Raw genomic sequence first — 21,445 nt, 5'->3', positions numbered from 1 at the left:
AAACTTCCCCCTCTTCCTAAACAACCAAACGTCATGTTGCCATATCATTTTTGATTGGTTGACATGGTGCATTTTTCCACCAACACAAACGGGCTGTTTTTTGTTTTGTTTTTTTATTTTTTGCTCATAAGCAGAGAGTGCTCGCTGCGCTGTCCTTAGACAGTAAACGTGACGAAACTATTGTGGAAAAAACACACGTATATATTGTTTATCATGACTCTGGTTTTACGTGGCCTATCAGCACAATTTAAAAACTGGTATAAATCACCTTGTTGCTTTGTCATCTTGAAGTGGTTGTGTGATTGGCTTACCACGATTACTTTATTCTTCCTCAGTCAAACAGCAGCGCTCATGCGATTGCCCCCTTAGCTCCAGGTGTTGTGCCAAAAAGTGCTTGTCTACCAGAAAGTGATTGCCGTCCGCGGGAGCGCTCGCAGCTGCTTAAAGCTGTAGTGCCCAGATTACTTACGGCTACTGATATAAGATGCAGTAAGCTGAAGACAGCTTCAGCCGTCTGTTTGTTGAAAAATAGTAACGGACCGCATTTTCTTGTTAGTAACGGTAACGGCGTTGTAACGATAGAAAAAGTAATTAGTTAGATTACTCATTACTGAAAAAAGTAATGCCGTTATGTAACGCTGTTATTCCTATCACTGCATGTGAGCATGGGCACTTATATATATATACAGTTGTGGTCAAAAGTTTACATACACTTGTAAAGAATATAATATAATGGCTCTACCGAGTGTCCAGTTATTTCTAAAACTCAGATTTTTCTCTGATAGAGTGATTGGAACAGATACTTCTTTGTCACAAAAAACATTCATGAAGTTTGGTTCTTTTATGACTTTATTATGGGTTAACAGAAAAAAGTGATCACATTTGCTGGGTCAAAAATATACATACAGCAACATGAATGAGCAATTTTGGTGACTTAGAAAGTTGTCAGTGAACTGAGCTTCATAGCATGGCCTCTTAACTTCTTGTGAGTGATTATGAATGACTACAGCTGGTGACTTCTCTTAGGCCAGTTAAATAGGGCTCATTGGATACAAACGCCCACAAACGCTACAATGGGAAAGTCAAAAGAGCTCAGCATGGATCTGAAAAAGCGAATTATTGACTTGAGCAAGTCAGGAAAGTCACTTGGGGCCATTTCAAAGCAGCTACAGGTCCCAAGAGCAACAGTGCAAACAATTTTTTGTAAGTATAAAGTGCATGGCACTGTTTCGTCACTGCCAAGATCAGGAAGAAAACGCAAGCTATGTTATGCTGCTGCTGCTGCTGAGAGAAAATTGGTCAGGAGGGTAAAGAGTCAACCGAGAATCACCAGAAAGCAGATCTGCCAAGAATTAGAAGCTGCTGGAACACAGGTGTCATTGTCCACAGTTAAACGTGTTTTGCATCTCCATGGACTGAGAGGCTGCCGTGCAAGAAGGAAGCCCTTGCTCCAAAAGCGGCACCTTAAGGCTCGACTGAAGTTTGCTGCTGATCACATGGACAAAGATAAGACCTTCTGGAGGAAAGTTCTGTGGTCAGACGAAACAAAAATCGAGCTTTTTGGCCACAATGCCCAGAAATATGTTTGGAGGAGAAACGGTGAGGCCTTTAACCCCAAGAACACCATGCCTACAATCAAGCATGGTGGTGGTAGTTTTATGCTGTGGGGCTGTTTTGCTGCCAATGGAACTGGTGCTTAACAGAGAGTAAATGGGATAATGAAGAAGGAGGATTACCTTCAAATTCTTCAACTTCATAACCTAAAATCATCAGCCCGAAGGTTGGGTCTTGGGCGCAGTTGGGTGTTCCAACAGGACAATGACCCCAAACACACATCAGAAGTGGTAAAGGAATGGCTAAATCAGGCTAGAATAAGGGTTTTAGAATGGCCTTCCCAAAGTCCTGACTTAAACCTCATTAAAAACATGGGGTCAATGCTGAAGAAACAAGTCCATGTCAGAAAGCCATCAAATTTAACTGAACTACACCAATTCTGTCAAGAGGAGTGGTCAAAGATTCAACCAGTGAAGTGAAAATGGCTAAGGGACATGTAACCAAATATTAGCACTGCTGTATGTATATTTTTGACCCAGCAGATGTGATCACTTTTTTCTGTTAACCCATAATAAAGTCATAAAAGAACCAAGCTTCATGAATGTTTTTTGTGACAAAGAAGTATCTGTTCCAATCACTCTATCAGAGGAAAATCAGAGTTTTAGAAATAATAGGACACTCGGTAGAGCCATTATATTATATTCTTTACAAGTGTATGTAAACTTTTGACCACAACTGTATCTATAATATTATATAGAATATATAATATAATGGCTCTACCGAGTGTCCAGTTATTTCTAAAACTCAGATTTTTCTCTGATAGAGTGATTGGAACAGATACTTCTTTGTCACAAAAAACATTCATGAAGTTTGGTTCTTTTATGACTTTATTATGGGTTAACAGAAAAAAGTGATCACATTTGCTGGGTCAAAAATATACATACAGCAACATGAATGAGCAATTTTGGTGACTTAGAAAGTTGTCAGTGAACTGAGCTTCATAGCATGGCCTCTTAACTTCTTGTGAGTGATTATGAATGACTACAGCTGGTGACTTCTCTTAGGCCAGTTAAATAGGGCTCATTGGATACAAACGCCCACAAACGCTACAATGGGAAAGTCAAAAGAGCTCAGCATGGATCTGAAAAAGCGAATTATTGACTTGAGCAAGTCAGGAAAGTCACTTGGGGCCATTTCAAAGCAGCTACAGGTCCCAAGAGCAACAGTGCAAACAATTTTTTGTAAGTATAAAGTGCATGGCACTGTTTCGTCACTGCCAAGATCAGGAAGAAAACGCAAGCTATGTTATGCTGCTGCTGCTGCTGAGAGAAAATTGGTCAGGAGGGTAAAGAGTCAACCGAGAATCACCAGAAAGCAGATCTGCCAAGAATTAGAAGCTGCTGGAACACAGGTGTCATTGTCCACAGTTAAACGTGTTTTGCATCTCCATGGACTGAGAGGCTGCCGTGCAAGAAGGAAGCCCTTGCTCCAAAAGCGGCACCTTAAGGCTCGACTGAAGTTTGCTGCTGATCACATGGACAAAGATAAGACCTTCTGGAGGAAAGTTCTGTGGTCAGACGAAACAAAAATCGAGCTTTTTGGCCACAATGCCCAGAAATATGTTTGGAGGAGAAACGGTGAGGCCTTTAACCCCAAGAACACCATGCCTACAATCAAGCATGGTGGTGGTAGTTTTATGCTGTGGGGCTGTTTTGCTGCCAATGGAACTGGTGCTTAACAGAGAGTAAATGGGATAATGAAGAAGGAGGATTACCTTCAAATTCTTCAACTTCATAACCTAAAATCATCAGCCCGAAGGTTGGGTCTTGGGCGCAGTTGGGTGTTCCAACAGGACAATGACCCCAAACACACATCAGAAGTGGTAAAGGAATGGCTAAATCAGGCTAGAATAAGGGTTTTAGAATGGCCTTCCCAAAGTCCTGACTTAAACCTCATTAAAAACATGGGGTCAATGCTGAAGAAACAAGTCCATGTCAGAAAGCCATCAAATTTAACTGAACTACACCAATTCTGTCAAGAGGAGTGGTCAAAGATTCAACCAGTGAAGTGAAAATGGCTAAGGGACATGTAACCAAATATTAGCACTGCTGTATGTATATTTTTGACCCAGCAGATGTGATCACTTTTTTCTGTTAACCCATAATAAAGTCATAAAAGAACCAAGCTTCATGAATGTTTTTTGTGACAAAGAAGTATCTGTTCCAATCACTCTATCAGAGGAAAATCAGAGTTTTAGAAATAATAGGACACTCGGTAGAGCCATTATATTATATTCTTTACAAGTGTATGTAAACTTTTGACCACAACTGTATATATATATATATATATATATATATATATATATATATGGGTCAAAGATGCCTTTCCCACATTTTATTTAAATAAATAATCATTAAAATCATTATTAAAGTGAATAAAATCATATAACCTGAGCCTGTTTCTGCCAGACATTTCTTCCTGTTAAAAAGGAGTTTTTCCTTCCCACTTTTGCCTGCTCATAGGGAGTCATATGATTGTTGGGGTTTCTTTTTAATATTTTAGACTCTTTACCTTCCAATATAAAATCCCTTGAGGTGACTATTGATGTAATTTGCTAGATAAATAAAACTGAATTGAATCAAATTGAATATATTACTCACAGTAATGCTTTTATACTGTAAACAAATAAGCTAATAAGCTTTGCAGGTGGATTCTATTATCTTTAGATACAGTGATTAGCTGTTTTTTGATGCTAGCTTAAGCTAACTGGTGGTTTCAGCTTCATATGAGCGGTACAGAATAACAATGGTATCAGTGTGAGAAAGTGTTTGGGGCTGGTCGTGCAATCAGATACACAAGCTGCCTTTTCCAAATCAGTATACAGTAGTACTGAACAGAAGCATGCAGCTCAGAAATCATCATGTCATGTAAAATCAGCATGCAAAGAATTTCCGTTTGCTGCGATGGCACACAGTATTTAAAATTTTAGGGTGAAAAAACATTTATTGGAAACTAATATTTTCTTTAAAAGTAAGTATTTAATAGTAATATAACAATTTGAGAACCTTCAAACCTTTTCCCCCATTTTTAGATAAGATAGTGACAATGGAAAACAGGACAACTTTGAGACACATTTCCTTACATATGCATCTGCTTGCCAGAATCTGTCACGTCCGGTGTGGCAGACATGTGGGGTTGAAGATAGGACCCAAAATGCAGCAGCTCTGGTGCAGGTGAGTATTTATTAAACAAAAGAAAATACAAACAGCAATGGCGCGGGAACATGAAACTGGAACCTAAACTGGGCAGAGCTAACAAAACAAACCAGAAACATAGATGCAGGGAGGACGGATGGAGAGACGTAGGGAGACCGAGGTAAACAACACAGACGAACCAGCAACGACTAAGACAGAAGACACGACTTAAAAACACTCAAGCTGTATCCCAATTCAGGGTCTGCACGCTTGAAGTACGCATTATAAGTGTGATTACGTCACCGCCACGCGACGATGGCTGTCCCAATTCGAAGTGTACTTCAAATGCATACTCCAAATGCGCCGTTGATTTCCCCAAATATCAAGCGTGGTCCGGTGCACGCTTTGTGGTCCCATATATCCCACAATTCATAGCGCGACGGTGGGTGTGGATAATTTTGCCGCAAAATACGGCAGAAGGGAGCGGCCGAAGTGTGAACTGTCAAAAGTAAGTACTGAACATGACGTCACTTATTTATGTGCGAATGTTTAATAACGAAGAACATGTGGCAAAGTTGTGTGACATTAGTGATGTTTGTACTTTCAGCGTTAACTTAGTTGTAAAGCCATATATATATATATTTATATATATATATATATATATATACATATATATATATATACATATATATATACATATATATATATATATACATATATATATATATATATATATATACATGATATATATATCATAATAATCTGACAATAACTATAATATTGGCCATATTATATTTACATTACCACAGTGAGATGATTTTAGTCTCATGAACAACATTAGCTAATTGTTATTTACTAACTACTCTTGAAATGACTGTTCAGTACAGAAATGAAGCCCAGCAATCATGTTTTACAGTCCCGTGGTTTCAGCCTCAGATACTCAACTAATCAAAGTGATGTCATGACAAAAATGAATGACCAACAAAAAAATTTTCTCCTTCATTTCTGTCAAACAAAGCTGTATGTAACGTTTCTCGCGGTTAGTATCTTGGTTGCTAGGCAACCTGAACAGCGCGACGAAGGCTGTCGCTACCCGATCCGTACAGGGAACCCGATCGGTACCCCGCATGCGCGAAAGGTGTCTACTTCCGGTCGTAGCGTTTTACGATAGTTATGGGTCAGAGTATCTGTTAAGATGTTAAGAATAATGAGTAAATCTTAAAATGTTTGCAATAATGAAGCCTTTCAGTACAATGTAGACAAAAACGAAAAATAAAAAGCTAGTTACGGATCGGGACTCCCCGATCCTTACTGCACATGTGCAAAGTCGGACCGTACAAATCGGGTCTACCCGATCCGTACCGCGCATGTGCAGATGTTTTCTTCTTCTGTTCATTTAATGGCAGTTTACTCCCCAGTGTACGAGGATACTGCCACCTGCTGACCGAGCGAATGAACCCTATTATAAACTGAATTGGCGTCATTGCAAACGTGTGTTAAATTTGATTTAGTGATAGTCGAGTGTGTTTATGCTTGTCTGTGTGGAGAGGATTGACTGGAATAGTGATGATGATGTCGGCTATCACTGTTAATTGTCAGTAAACACTTAATCTGGCTGCTGAATCTTCACGTGACACATTGCTAAGTCAATATTATTAAGTCTGTAATTAGGCGCTATTCTTCTTATTTTACGGCGCTGTTGTTCAGTCGGGGGACGCTCTCTGTTGAGGAGAAAAGCATGAATTTGCTTGTATACGGATTATCCATTGTTTAAATGTCCCGATAGTCGAAAAGGAGGCAGAGCTGTTGAGAAATGCTAGGAGCTAACTGGGCGCTAACCGTATCATTCAAATATATTGAATGTCGCAATGCTGGCAAAGAGAGGAAGTGACGTAAGATTTGCGCATGCGGGGTACGGATCGGGTTTCCGGTACGGATCGGGTAGCGACAGACCCGATTTGTACGGTCCGACTTTGCACATGTGCAGTAAGGATCGGGGAGTCCCGATCCGTAACTATCTTTTTATTTTTCGTTTTTGTCTACATTGTACTGAAAGGCTTCATTATTGCAAACATTTTAAGATTTACTCATTATTCTTAACATCTTAACAGATACTCTGACCCATAACTATTGTAAAACGCTACGACCGGAAGTAGACACCTTTCGCGCATGCGGGGTACCGATCGGGTTTCCGGTACGGATCGGGTAGCGACAAGGCTAGACCGTAGGCGGCCTTAACTTCCTACTGCTCTGCAATTATAGTATTCCAAAAATACCACTGAAACGTTCTCACTTTCATCAACAAATTCTTTTGGCATGGGCGCTGATTTACAAACACAATTTCTCTCCACAAAACTGTTTTATTTGGAATAACTGCAATATTATTTATAAAAATAAAACTCTTTTTTTTAAATAACTGGTTTAATAATGGAATAATCTTGGTTAGTCAGTTATATAGAGAAGATGGACTCTTATATAATTACTCTGAGTTCCTCAGGAGATACAATGTACCGATAACGCCTAAAGAATTCTCAATAGTGTTCGATGCCATCCCATCTGGTCTGTCCATGTTACACAGATGCTCTCACAGTGCTCCACTACAGGTCACTCCCCCGGATGTGTTACATTCTTCTCTTGGCAATGTTTGCTTTTCTTCTCATAAATCTATAAATACCAAAATAAGATCTCTCTTTCAGGATGCAATGGTCTCTGTTCCATCAGCCATATTTTATTGGGCCAATTTTGTAACAGATATTGAATGGAAAAAAGTTTGGACTTTACCACAAAGGTTTTTCTTAACAAACAAAATTAAAGAGATTTCCTTTAAGTTGATTCATAACTTTTACCCTACCAAACAATATTTGTCCAAATTTATGGCTGAAATAAATGTAAATTGTACCTTCTGTCAAGAGCAACCTGAAACAGTTTCTCATCTGTTTTGGTCATGTAAATTTACATGTAAATTCTGGAAGGATTTCCACAAGTTTATTACTGACTCTGTTCTCCCTAATCTTCAACTATACTATAAGGATGTTATCTTTGGCTATTATAATTTTAAAGACAAGGACAATGATGCTTTCTTCTTTATAAATTTGGTTTTATTTTTGGCAAAATTTCATATACACAAAAGCAAAGTCCTCGGCAGAAAGCCTGAACTTCTTGTATTAAAAATGGAACTTGCACAATATATAAGGACAATCTCCTCATCAAAAAACACTAAGGCTCTCAAGACTGTTAACATCTATAACCGATTGAAACTGCTAACTTGATTTTGGCTCTTGCAAACTTTTGTTTATTTATGTTCCCCTTAATTTATTTTATTTTTTGTACTCACTTTTGTCTCACTGTCCTTGTCACTCTCTCTGTTCCTCATTGTACTACCACAATGTCATCTTTTATGTGATCCCTGTTTTACTCGACTGTATGTCTAAAATGTGATAAATAAAGTTTAAAAAAAAAACAAAAAAAAAAAAAACAAGGCTAGACCGTCCCATTTCACAAGCCTCTCACTTCCGCACTTCTCGTACGCACCGTCCGTAGTACGCGTAGTGCGCGTACTTCAAGCGTGCAGACCCTGAATTGGGACACAGCTTCAGAGAACACAGGGAGATTACACACAGGTGGGGGACACAGCTGTGAGTGATTAATGTGACGAGACTAGGGAGGCGAGCTGAAAACACTCACATAAGACGCAGACCTTCACAATAAAACAGGAACTTACACATGCAAGGACACAGACTAAGAAACGCGGACTTGATACAGGAACACACGGGCCGAACAGAGTTAACACTAAACAGAGGAAGAACAGAACCAACAATCACACTAATAGAAAACACAAAACGCTTTGTCAAAAGGACCCAGGACCATGACAGAATCATTTTTCACAGAGAACTTGTGTGAGTATAAATCCATACTACTGCATTTTTGCTTAGAAACATATAAGTATTACAAGCATCACTAAAACAGTTTATAACTTCTTAAATGGAAACATTTGGAAATACTGTCAACCCAGTTTCAGGTTTTAGACTTTTGGAAATGAATGATAATCTATGCTTGTTTCAATAGTGAAGCAATTTATGTCCTAAAATTAATTCATAGAGTTAACTATTGGTAGGAATACAAACTTAAAACTTAAAATGTAGTTGCCAACTAGTAGACTTTACTCAGCTTCAGTCTGGGACTTTCAGAGAAACATTTATTTACAAATAATTATTTCACACTGTTAAATGAACACTATCATTATTTCAAATGGGCAGGACTGAAAATGTTAGCTACCAAGCTCCTACATTGACATTATTGTTTTATTATTACCCATAGCTGCTACCTTAACAATAGCTTAGCAGATGGCTAATGTGGCTATTGGATAAACATATTTTCATCTGCTCCATTATTTCCCGAGGCATCACCACATCATTTGGATCTACTGATGTCTGATTTGGCACAGTTTTTTACGCTGGCTGCTCTTCCTGATGAGCCCATTTATCCAGGGTTGGGAAGGGCACTAGAACCAGTACACTAGCTTGAGGCTGGATTTATATGTGTCAAATAATGGCTAATAGATAATATGTGCACTTGCCAGGTTAACATTTATGGTAACTGTTTAGTACTAAAGCGTTGTTGAAACTGGAGTTTTACTGAAATTCCTGATAAAATATTTTTTAATGTTTTCAATCTCAATTCCCGTTAATGTGTTCAGCTGCTAGTGAGTGGAGGGGTCAACCCTAACCCTATGTCCTGACTAAAGTTTAGTGTCAACCACAGGAGGTTAAAACAGCACTGTTAATATCGATACTGTTGCTAATTAGCATCTAATTGTTTTTTTTGTTTTTTTTACAACGCTATACTGTTTGTAATTTCTTCCTTCTTTCACTGTCCTGAGTGTTGGATAGAGGACCTACACTTCAGGCTGAATATTAAACAAAAGGTGAGGCTTTATTGTGGTTGATCAAAGTTCCACTTTAAATACAAAAAAGTCCAACTAAAACCATATAAAAAAATATGAAGGCACAGACAGGAGCAAACCAGACTGAAAAAAGGAAAGACTGTAAATACATTTTGTAGTAATTGGTCAAGAAGAAAGAACACAGTGAAAACAAACAGGAGATCAGGGAAAGTCAGAGACAGACAACAAAACAACAATAAAACCAGCCTTCAAAGTAAAACAGGAAGCAAAATACAAACACTAAACAGAGACAAAAACACATTTCAGATGACAAATAAAAGAAAACAGAACAGGAAATAACACTGAAACAAGATAGAGGGGGAAACAGCGAAGGTTCTTGAAACACCCTGATTTCATTTGAAGCCGTTGCAGTTCCTTGTATTCATTATTTTCTGCAAACAAATAGATCTCTGCTCTCTGTCTACACTGCCATAGTCAGTGCGCACATGACAGAAAATATTTCTTAAACCGTCCAAAAGTGTACATCTGGAGAGTTTTTTTAAAATGCTGTTTTAAAAAGAAGCATTATTACTGTGATTGGGTGTGAGTGTGAGTTAGATGCTAAAAAGAAAACCTAAGCCTTGGACCAATGTACCCATGTAGAGATGTAAGAATAGACAGTAGCGAACCAGTATGCACCCCTGTTGTGAATGCAGATTGGGCACCAGCATTTGTCAGAGACCTCTGAGGTGTTGACTGAAGCATGGCAGTCCACCAGCCAAGCATGACCCCTGAGGTGTCTCTGCTTTCGCCTGAGTAAAAATGGATCAAAGCTAAGAAGCAGAAATGACAACCACTGTTCAGTCTAATCTCATTTCACAGGAATGGGTGACTTTAGCTGAAAGCACTATGAAGGCATAAACTTTATCTTTCTCGCCCTGTTCACTGCATAGGTAATCAGGTTGATGCAATAACCGCCCAGGGCCATAAAGGAAAACGGTAAAGTACAAACTGCAGACTTATGAAGACACAGAGAAACTGGTGGAGAAAAGAGAAGCTGACGGACGGAACGAGGAGATGTGAGTTGATGATTAAAATGGTATGTTGATGCAATCCCATCCTATCTTAGGTAGGGTGATAATCACCATGAGGAGTCAGATGAGAGCTGTGACTGCATGCCAGGCAGAATGGGAACTGTGCAGACTGTGGTAAATTAGCCTTCTGTATGGATCCCAGCATCACAGATAGATAGAAAAGATAGAGAGTCTTTAATGTGTACGGAAGAAAACAGCACAAACGGCTTCTTTCCATGAATAGAATCCTTATCAGTTTCTTTTACTTAAAGTTGCTTTTTTTTTTACGTGTATTTTCCCTTCTGGTATCAGCCTCAATATCAGATGTCTCTCCCTGCATTAACATCACCTCTTCTATTATTATTTGAACATTTTATCTCCTTGCTCTCGTCATCACAAGCTAAGGAACAGAAGTCGAGGGGGCAGAAACCTTCGCCCGTGTGACATATGCTCTCATGGCAGCCAGTGTCACAGAAATCGATGCCACTCCTCTGCCGCATGGAGCCCACCCTGCCATCTGTCTCATTAACCTGGCTTAGCAGCATACAAAACCAGACTGTGTGCTCGTGGGCTTGTGTATGAAAACATAAAGGAGAGATGCTAAAGAAGAAAAACAGCAGGGAAGACCAAAAAGCAAAAGCTTAAGGTAGAGAGAAAGTCTGGAAAATGGGCACTCATCCTGTGGGCACAATTTAAAATGAAGGTGAACTGTTTTGTGGGGTCGTCAACATGAGGTCGTAGTTTGTGTCAGTGATGCACAGTGAGGTTTAATGGAGGAGGAGGAAGCAGGCAAGGCATTTCTGAGAGAGGTTAGGTAAATCATTCAGCTTCACCTGTTCGGACCTCAAAGCTCCATCCCAGTTAGTACTGCTTCATATCTGTGAAATACCTAGCACTTTTGGGGAGGCTGTGGCTCAGCAGGTAGGTAGGGACATCGTCTCCCAGAAAGTTGCTGGTTCGCTTTTCAGCTCTTGCAGTCTGGATGTTAAAGTATCCTTGGGCAAGATACTGAACTCCAAGACGTATCCACTGAACTGTGTGTTAGACAGAGTGCTTAGGTATGGAAAAAAAGTATGTGTGTGTAATTAGGTAGGCTTGTAATAAAAGTGCTTTGAGTGCTCATTTAAGAGTAGAAAAGTGCTATACAATCAATATATTTATAGAGTACTTTAACTAAATTGAAAACATCGGTTTATTATCGATGCACCAATGTTAAGTTACCGTCAGCACTTTACCTTTAACATAGCTAAGATTACCACTGTCTTCAGCATAATTTTCTAGGATTGTTTGCCACTGGGAGAAGTTGGGTATTTGGGCATTCTGACAGGAAGACTTCAGGAAGTTAGGGAGGAAGCATAAAGTTAAACTAAACCAGGAGGAAGCTGTTATGGCTGAAAAGCTAAAACGGGACTTTCAGTCAGTAGATAGTGGTTTGAATCCAAGTAGAGAGCCCATGTTAATAAATTATTTTTAGCATAAGTTGATTTTTTTCTTTCTTTCAATTTTCAGCTGGAACTTGGGACAGTGGGACAGGCCAGCCTCCACCTTTTGACTTTGCAGTGAAAGACATCTCTATAATGCTTGTATTATTATTAGAAACCTATTTTTTAAATAGTAATTTTCCAGTGGAAGAGGTGAGTGAGTGGAGATGAAACTTGGTTTTATTTGAATAAACTGAGCTCAACTACATATGGATTTAACAAGGCCTTGAATGTTCTGTGGACCTCTCCTTGATTCTGTCAGAACACAGCGTAACTGAAAGGTGATGTTTTTTCAGATTTATTAAGCAAAGCATTCATCTCTGTGTGCCTTTTATCTCAGTGTGACTGCAGTCACATAAAAGACTTTACCTCTTCATCAGAGGTAAAGAGTGGGAAGTGGGACAGATGAGCACAATTTTGATCATTTTCTGTAAGATCTCTATGCTTATCAGTCTAGCCACAGATTTTAATGCCAGTGAGAAATCCTATCAGGTGTGAAAATGTGTTAATTGGCAGGTGAGACAAACACAGAAGAGAAGAGCGGTCAGGAAGGGTAAAGGGTAAAGATTTAAAAATGGAAGGAAGGGTGTTGATGAGTGGAAGCAATGTCACAGTACCCAGGATGGTGAAAGGTGGGGAAAAAATATTTAGTACTATTATGCTGTTCTAGTTACAAACAGGATATTTTTGAATAAATAAAGAGAAAAAACACAGAAAATCCTAAATAGCATAGGAAAGAGATGAATGATAATAAATAGAACACGAAGGCAAAAAGGTCAATGTGGATGGGATGTAGTGGAGTGAGAAATGTGGACGGTCGTGGAAAATGGCCGTGCAACAGAGAGAGAAAAAGACAAAAATGAAGCTGATCAAAGGGTGGATTTACAGAGAATGAACACACATTTGTGCGCACACTGTCAGACTGAATCTTTGCAGGATAAGTTTATTTATCCTAAGATTAACTGGCTTACAAGCTCCATTAGGCAAACTTTCAAGATGTCCTTAAAATGAACCAAACTAAAGTGTGTCTTTATACAGAAAATTCTTACTGTTATTCCAGATACAGCAGTGGTCTTTTGATAAATGCTGACAGCATTTATGTGAAACTAATGTATCAATAAAAAGGCATATGGATTATCACAATATGTGTTTTCCTTAAGTATAACATGATCATTTTGATTACAAATAAGTGATTGACTTGCTGCAGTGATTTAGGTGCTTTTTGCATTGTTATGATTGCAAGAATTATTCCTAAAATTGATTGTGGAAGCACAAGTTTCCCATTAAAAGCATATTTTCTTTAAATAATCAAATCGATGCCTACAAATTCCAACACCTGTGATTAAAAATCACATAATAATTACCAAACATTTATGTCTTACTGTCTTATTCCATCCCCCTCTTATAAAAACATCCACGCAAGGCATAAAAGTTCAAAAGTCAGCTTGCGCAATTGTCCAAAAATTTATATAAGTCCATGAAGAAAAGACCAGCAATTTTCTACTATTTTATTTTGTTTCAAGTCTTATTGAACAATTCTGTACTACTGTGAGTTGTCGTGTCCTTGATTTCTCAGTCAGATCAAACAAATGGTGAGATGACCACAACGGTCAAGAGGGGATTTCAAAACTGGAAACCACTAACAAATACAGTGCTATGCAAAAGTCTAGAGTATTGAGTCACCCAACAAGCTTGAAAGTCGACTTTTGGTATGACCAACATTCTTCAACATAGCCTGAACTCTCTGAGGCAACTTTCTTGTCATTTTTTTAAGTAATCTTCAGGAATAATTCTCCAGGCTTCTTGAAGGACATCCCAAGCTCTTCTTTGGATGTTGGCTGCCTTTTTCTTATGTCCTCTGTCAAGATGATCCCACACTGCTTCAATTATGTTGAGGTCCTGGTTCTGGGGAGGCCAATCCATGACTGATAATGTTCCATTGTGTGTTTTTCTATCCAGGTATGTTTTGGGGTTCATTGTCCAGCACAAAAATAATTCCATTGTCAATCAGACAATAAAGTATATTCCATAGTGGATTAAACCTAAAGTAGTTTTCTGTGTAATTTCATCAATTTTGATGACATCTCCAGCACCACTGAGTTAAACGGAGCCCCAAACCATGACAGAGCCTCCACCGTTTTTTTAATGATGGCTGTAGTCACTCATGTTGTACTTCACTCCTCATCTTCCCTGTTCACTGACAGTTTAAACATAACATTTCAAATTTGCATTCATCACTCTATCAGATGTGTTCCCACTGATTTTTGAGTACAGTTCTTGAGTAATTTGGCATACCTCAGCCTTTGCCACCCTTCAACATTTCTGATCCGGCTTGAGTGAACAGTAGATGGATCAACTGAACATCCAGATGCATATCTCAGGTTTTATGTCAGGTTTTGCTGGATTTTCTCTGTTTCTTAAGGACATGACTTCCAGACTGTTCATGTGCTACATGTGGGAAATTTAATAGCTCTTTGCTAAGTTGTCTGTTATGTGTAGCCGTAACACTGGTCCTTGAGTTCCTTGAGATGACCATTTATGCTTGAATGAGTCATAGGGTGGTGTTAAGTGACTCAACAAACAAACAAAAAACAAGTACAACAACATTCCTCTGAAATATAAAGAAATCAAGTGTGACTCAAAACTTTGCTTAGCAATAAAGATGAGCCATGGCCATTGTTTGAAAAAATTACAGCGCATTTGGAAATTTGTTCATGCATACCAACACAAGCTAACAGTAAATTGGCAGTGCTTACCGGGTGGGAGGTTAGTGGGGGATAATTACATTGTCACTGGTGACTGGTGTTCCATGTGGAGATGCAAAGATAGTTTGAAGAAATAATTGACCAGTTACTCAGTGCTCCCTGAAAGTGGCTGCGATATCACCCAACCACAGTATGCTTGAGAAAGAAGGCAAGTTTGCTCCCATGGAAAGATGAATGTGACCTGGACACACATGAATTTTAAAATCTTTACTGATTATAAAAGATCTTACCTAAATTACCCTAAATGTCCGCTCATATTGTTGGGTTATTTTAACAGGCAGATTAACAATTCCAAGAAATTGGACTAATAGGAACTGGTTTTCTAAAAGAACCGGTTCTCAAATCCCATCCCTAATTGTAGGCCTGTTGTGGACTGTATTAGATTTCATAAACTTATAGGTGTAACAAATTGTAACTTTTTTATACGTACTGAAAAGATGGATCTCACCCATGCTCAGTGCTTTTGGAAATAATCTAAAGAAACTATAGAAAAAAAATAACCCCTTCTTTATTAGTTCTTCCCACCTTTAGTGTAATCTATAAAGTTATAACAAAGTTTAACCTTAATGTTACTGAGGTGGAAACCTGCCTTGTACCTCCTCTTATGTTTTGGTCTCCACACAGTGGATTGGGTCTTTGTGCTAAAACCTTCAAAAAGTGATTGATGATTTTAATTAAATGTTGGGAGCCACACTGGGAGCCGACTGAGTGCTAGACTGCCCTCTGTTGGGCTTGGAGGACTGGCACTGACCCAAATACACTGGATGCCTATTACCTTCAATGGCTCAGCCAGACAAGGTCTCATTTACATGGTCAGTACAAGTAATTAAGTCCACATTCTAAAGTGTAATTAGTTCCTGCAGTAGCAGTATTATGGTACGATGCTCTCATACTCTATATCTCTACTACATTCAGTAAAGATTCATTCTACATTCAAATCAAAGAATATGCACAATAACTGAATATAATAACAAAATGGCAACGCACGTTTACACCAGACTGCCACTATCTCAGGGAGTTACTGCTGTGATTTGCTTTGGTGCTTGTTACACATACCAAGGCCTCTGTCAGCACAGGTTAGGGCAGACTAGCTGGTGTAAGTAATGCGCTTTGACCCAGTTCAACATCCCCAGTAATTTACCCTGAGTTAGGGCAGATTTAAAGGTCTCTGTGGATAATCCAACTCAAGAGAAATTAAATTATCCACAAAATAATATGTCCTGCTGTGTAGGTATTAGTGAGTTACTTAGCACTAAATAACACGTACAATTCTCTGCTATGTCCTATCCTGAGCCAGCCCTATTTCTTTATGAGACAGACTTTCTTGTCATTTTTAAGTGGTCTTTCTGAAAAATTTCAAAAATTTTATTTGGACATTGGCTGCTTTTCCCACTCATCTTCAGTCCAGTCCAGTTTCTTAAGCCACCATTCAAGCATAAAAAAGCTCCTAACTCAGTGGATGAATCAGTGTTGTGTCTGCACAGAACAGACTTAGGCCCATTATTACAAGCAGCAGTGGCGGTCCTAGCCTGTTTGGCGCCCTGGGCGAACACTCCCTCCCTCTAATTTTGCACTCCAGTCGAACACCCATCCCCCAACCCGAGGATCACCACAACATAACCTAATAGATCTACACCTTAATTCACAGATTCACTTTGTCTAGGGTTTATTTCTGGGATTTTGCACAACCCAGGATTCAAATCATGAATACATAATGGGCTTGGATTTACAACATTATAAATGAAATGTGCTCTATTTGGAAGCAGTCGGGCCCCCTCCCCTTTCGACAGGGTGTGTGTGAAACTTTAAATCATCAAACTCTAAATTTTAAATTGTTATTGATCCGTTTGCCCCGAGTCCTAAAGTGTATATTTATTTTCTTACTCTTCTTATATTTATTGTTTGTTTACTTGCACTGCTGTAACTGGAGCTTCGTCGTCTCGTCTCTCTATATACTGTACTGTATGTAGCGGAGATGACAATAAAGTTTATTTTGACTTCAGCACAGCAGCGAGCAGGCGCACCGAGGGCTCTCGCGCTCACTTTTCGCATATAGAATTTAGAAAAATCATCGGTGCAAATTATAAGTCTGTATCATGCTGTCTGGTGTTTTTTGGTTTGTTTTTATTTTGTTTTATTTTGCGAGTTGGTTATTAGATGCAGTTCCAGCCAGCCAGAGAATCCCCCGCCGCCCCACCCTCTCCTTCCTGTGCCGCAAGCAGCAGGCGCACCTTGCAAACGGAGGGCGCCCTTACTCCCAGCAAATGGGCGATAGAAAACCGATCGGTGCCTATGCCATTCCCAGTATGCGCTGGCTGATGTCGGGGCAGCATGAGTACAAGCAATTTTTTTTTTTTGCCCGTGAAGCCGCCCCCCACCACGATGCCGCCCCAGGCAACCGCCTGTGTCGCCCGTATCAAAAACCGCTACTGACAAGCAGCCTGTCACAGAAACACACAATTTGTTCTGATTTTTTTAGTTGAATCTTTAAAAATGCAAACAATAACACAGTTTAAAATAAAGAAATCGTACTTTTGCACCAACAAGGTGATTCACAGAGAGTCACCATATTAGCTGAAAACAGCATAGAGTGCAGCATGTCCTTAAAATATTGAAAAAGTGAGGAAACTGTACAAATGGAAGACAAAAGAAGAGCCCAACAAACATGCCCTATGCACACACAGCCCTACAATCCAATCCCCATTTATATATTTTTTTATAAATGCTGTTTATAAATGAAACAGCATTTATAAAAAATAAATGCTGTTTAAATATAATATAAATATATATATATATATATAAATATAATATAAATACTTTCTGAATCCATTAAATTACTTACGAGTATTGTTTTGTCTGCTGTGGTTGCTAACAGCTCGCAATTAGAAAAAAAATCACTGTGTATTGTGGCTGCAAGACAAACTGTACACAGCAGTACCACATTATAACAGCCCACAGTCTTTCTTCTGGCAATGAACTGCTGCACAGAAAACCTCATCATCTGCGATTGTTTGGTGCTCCAGTTGTGGGGTATTCTTGTCTTTGCACTGAGTGCAGGCTGTGTTTTTTGTCTGTGCATGTAATCTGCTCAGGTTATTTGTGTGCTTTGTATTGTGGATGCTGGTTGGTTTCTGTATGTGCTGTTTATTTTCTTTCTTTCTTTCTTTCTTTCTTTCTTTCTTTCTTTTTCGTGGCGTGCTGGGGATTTAAGCTGTTCGGGTTTGTGTCTGCACTCAGGGTCAGGTGTTACACATTTCAGGCTCACTGCCTCCTATCTCACTTGAGGCTCAACAGCTAACCTCACACGCACACACATGCACAAGCATTCATGCATGTGCAAACATACATGAATACAGTACAAAAATAATAGCACACACCCCCTCTTAAAAAATTACCCTCCGTCGTGCTCATGTGTCTTTTTCTCACCTATTACTTCAGGGTTTTTTGTTTTGTTTTTTAAGAACAGCATCTGTTGCCTGCCATCGCTGCTCTGTCTCAACTCCAACTTTTACCTCGCTTCGTTTTTATTGCTTTCTGTGTTGTTTGTCTCTCTTCCTCTGATGCTCTCTTTCTCTCTCTCTAATGACCTGTCTGCCTCTTCTTATCACATCTCTGTGTGCTGATGCTTGCCTCAGTTTTTTTTGTACTCTTCACACACATACAAACACACACTTGCATCTGCTTGTCAAGAACAGAGGGCGGAGGGGGTTACCTCTATGCAGCTTACCAATCTGCACACTATCGACAGTGGTGCAACACACAAACACACGCACAACAGATGATTCATCATGAGAACTACCAAACTCCAGAAGTAGGAGATTCTTATGCACTTTCACAGCATCTAAAGGCAGAGCAAATCTAATACACAATCTCAACTTTGATAACTTCCATCTTTCTAACGCATCATTTTCCCCCACTCTGCTTTTTCAGAGCACGGGAGATGCAAACCCACTTGCATGATTATCTCTTGAATTTCTTAACTACCCACCCATTCCATATCTGCCAAGCTTTACTTCCATACTTAGAAATGAATAAATAATTAGAACTCTTACCGTGAGGGTAGGGATGGCTGTGACGAGCGAGTAGATGAGCACCGGAGGGATCTTGCTGGTATCATCCGGACCAGGGTAGGGCTTAGAGAAGGTCTTGTCGTAACAGAAGAAGCCCTGGATGTGCACGGGGAAGGTGTCCGTGTACTCAAAGTAGTAAGCCAGCAGCACCGTCCCAGCCATGATCACCAGCTGGAAATAGAACATTATCCCTCCGTTAGGAAGCGAGAGGACGAGAGGTGAAGCAGAGGAGGTAGAGGTGGAGGAGCCGGAGTGGGAGCGGGAGAGAAAGAGGGGAGAGACGAGTCCCTGTACCCCTCAGCAGCGGGGAGATGCATAGGAAATGCCGGATCCAGAGAGAGGCAGAGTGAGAGGTTCAGTGTTTGGAACCAGGAGACATGGCGAGAGAGAGAGAGAGAAAGATGAGAAGACAAGAAATAAAAGAGCCAAATCTGCAAGAGACTTCTCTCATCAAGAGATGGAAACAAAGATTCAAAGAAGGGGAAAAAAACAAAACAGGATAAAAGAGGATTCCCAACACCGCAAGCAGCAAAGAAACAAAGAATTGCATAGAGAGTGAGCAAGAGAAGAAGAGAGTGAGAGAGCAATGGAGAGCGAAAGAGTGATAGAGAGAGGGAGGGAGAGAGGAAGTGAAATGTGAGGGAGAGGAAGGGGGAGGCAGCCTTCATGCTGCTGGTACTCATGAAATCTACTACAGTTGAGCTGTGGGTGTATTTGTAGATGTTGCGTGCACATGTGTGTGTCAGTGTGGAATACGTGAGTGTGTGTGGCATGATCACGTGCACAGAGACTGAAGTTTCTGCAGACACATGGCTCTAACCATCAGCTGCTATCCCCGCTAAAAAGTTTAGTTGATATCATGCAAAATTTTATCAATTTCATTTCATTTTCTGATGTAACTTGATGGCTTTTTAAGTTTTCAAAAAAGGCTTTTTCCCCCTGCGTGTCCATTTTAGAATTCATTTGCACACTGCTTTCTACTTTGTTTTCTCTGATCACTTTGATTTCAAAGGGATCAGAGAATGCTTCCATGTGCCATTTCAAGCTGACACATGCAAGCAGTGCGCCAACTTGAAATGAAATTCCAACCTAGTGAGCAGCGTCATGAACCCTGATTGGTACTCACAGCTTGTTTTTGCAGTTTTCAGAAGGAAACAAGGAGGAGGTTTCTCTAACAGAAGTCCCAAATGAGAGTGCACTCCTCAGATCTGCAGATTCACAAATGCAGCAGATCAAAGGCACCAAAACTGATCACGATTTGTAGTAATTAAAGCCTCACCAATTTACCAATATTGTGGACCAGTATTGTCGACTGATATTAGCTACTGGCCAATCCATCTGTATCAGCATTTATAACAGCTAATAACTGACAATGTAAAAAATAAAGATCGTAGAAACACCCTTGACACGTGTTATGAATTTTGATGTTACGTTATTTGTCCACCAGAGGGCAATCTGCATTTTCCTTGTTGGCATCATCAAAAACACAACAACAAGCTGGCTTAAATGTGAAGTCAATAAATAACTACACACAAGAAACGTAAGGGATATTTATGATGAGTGTTAAGAACACATTCGGGGGGGAAAAAAAGAGTCATTTTGCGATTAAACTTGAAATAGTTTTTTGAGATTAAAGTTGAAATGTGCTGATTACAGCTGTCATTTTAAACTAAACCGCCACAACTCCTATAACCTCTACAAAATGTGTAGATCAGTTAGTGAAACAAACTGATCAGCTGTGTTATGGTGTCTTACATCCAACAGTGTAACCACCAATATCCTTGCATCATTTTGTACAAATCCGGCCAACTCTTCCAAATTTTTCCTTCTGACCAGATGCAACTTTTGGCACCATTTTTTCATTGTCCTTGTTTGTATAAGGATGGCTGTAGCTCAGGAGGTAGAGCAGGTCATGTGCTGATTGGAAGGTTGGTGGTTTGATCCCTGGCTCCTCCAGTCTGCATGCCAAATATCCTTGTGCAAATACTAACCCAAGTTGCTCTCTGATGCATTCATCACAGTGTGAATGTGTATGATTGGTAGATAGAAAGCATAGAGCATTCCAATCCATGTGACTGGAGTAGAAAATAAGAATCAGTCCATTTAGCAATCACCACACTGTGTTTATGTGCTTAAATAATTTCTTTGTAACTGTGTCAGGCAAGTTATTGTTAATGTCTGGCTCTCTTCCACAGTGTCTTTGTCCTGTCTTCCTCCACTCACCCTGGTGGCGGCAGGTGGCTTCGCCCTCTCTTAGCCTGGTTCTGCCAAAGCTTTCTTCTTGTTAAAAGGGAGTTTTTCCTTCCCACTGTTGCCAAAGTGCTTGCTCATCAGGGGTTATCTGACTGTTGGAGTTTTCTCTGTTTGCTGTTTATTGCTGTAGGGTCCTTACCTTACAATGTAAAGGTAAGGTAAGGACCCTACCT

General features: G+C 39.7%; 1 protein-coding gene and 1 long non-coding RNA gene across 8 annotated transcripts in view; both read right to left on the bottom strand.

Moving 5' to 3' along the window:
* Positions 1-21,445, bottom strand: part of plppr2a (phospholipid phosphatase related 2a) — a 78,429-nt gene that overhangs the window by 22,959 nt on the left and 34,025 nt on the right. For 4 of the 7 annotated variants that reach the window (XM_085155840.1, XM_085155838.1, XM_085155839.1 and 1 more), the window contains one exon: positions 19,002-19,190. In XM_085155840.1, the coding sequence (XP_085011966.1) occupies positions 19,002-19,190 (189 nt within the window). Of the gene's footprint in view, positions 1-19,001; positions 21,440-21,445 lie in introns of all 7 variants that reach the window. The other 3 variants (XM_085155845.1, XM_085155843.1, XM_085155844.1) reach the window with 1 other exon arrangement.
* On the bottom strand, positions 7,210-18,995 carry LOC146520645 (uncharacterized). The gene is made up of 2 exons (XR_014873583.1): positions 13,997-18,995; positions 7,210-13,875 (listed from the first exon to the last, which is right to left on the bottom strand). It is a non-coding gene; the product is annotated as an uncharacterized LOC146520645 (long non-coding RNA).

The sequence above is a fragment of the Neolamprologus multifasciatus genome, chromosome 4, assembly GCF_963576455.1.
Source record: "Neolamprologus multifasciatus chromosome 4, fNeoMul1.2, whole genome shotgun sequence".
Lineage (NCBI taxonomy): Eukaryota > Metazoa > Chordata > Actinopteri > Cichliformes > Cichlidae > Neolamprologus > Neolamprologus multifasciatus.
This window is presented reverse-complemented; position numbering and strand designations above follow the sequence as displayed.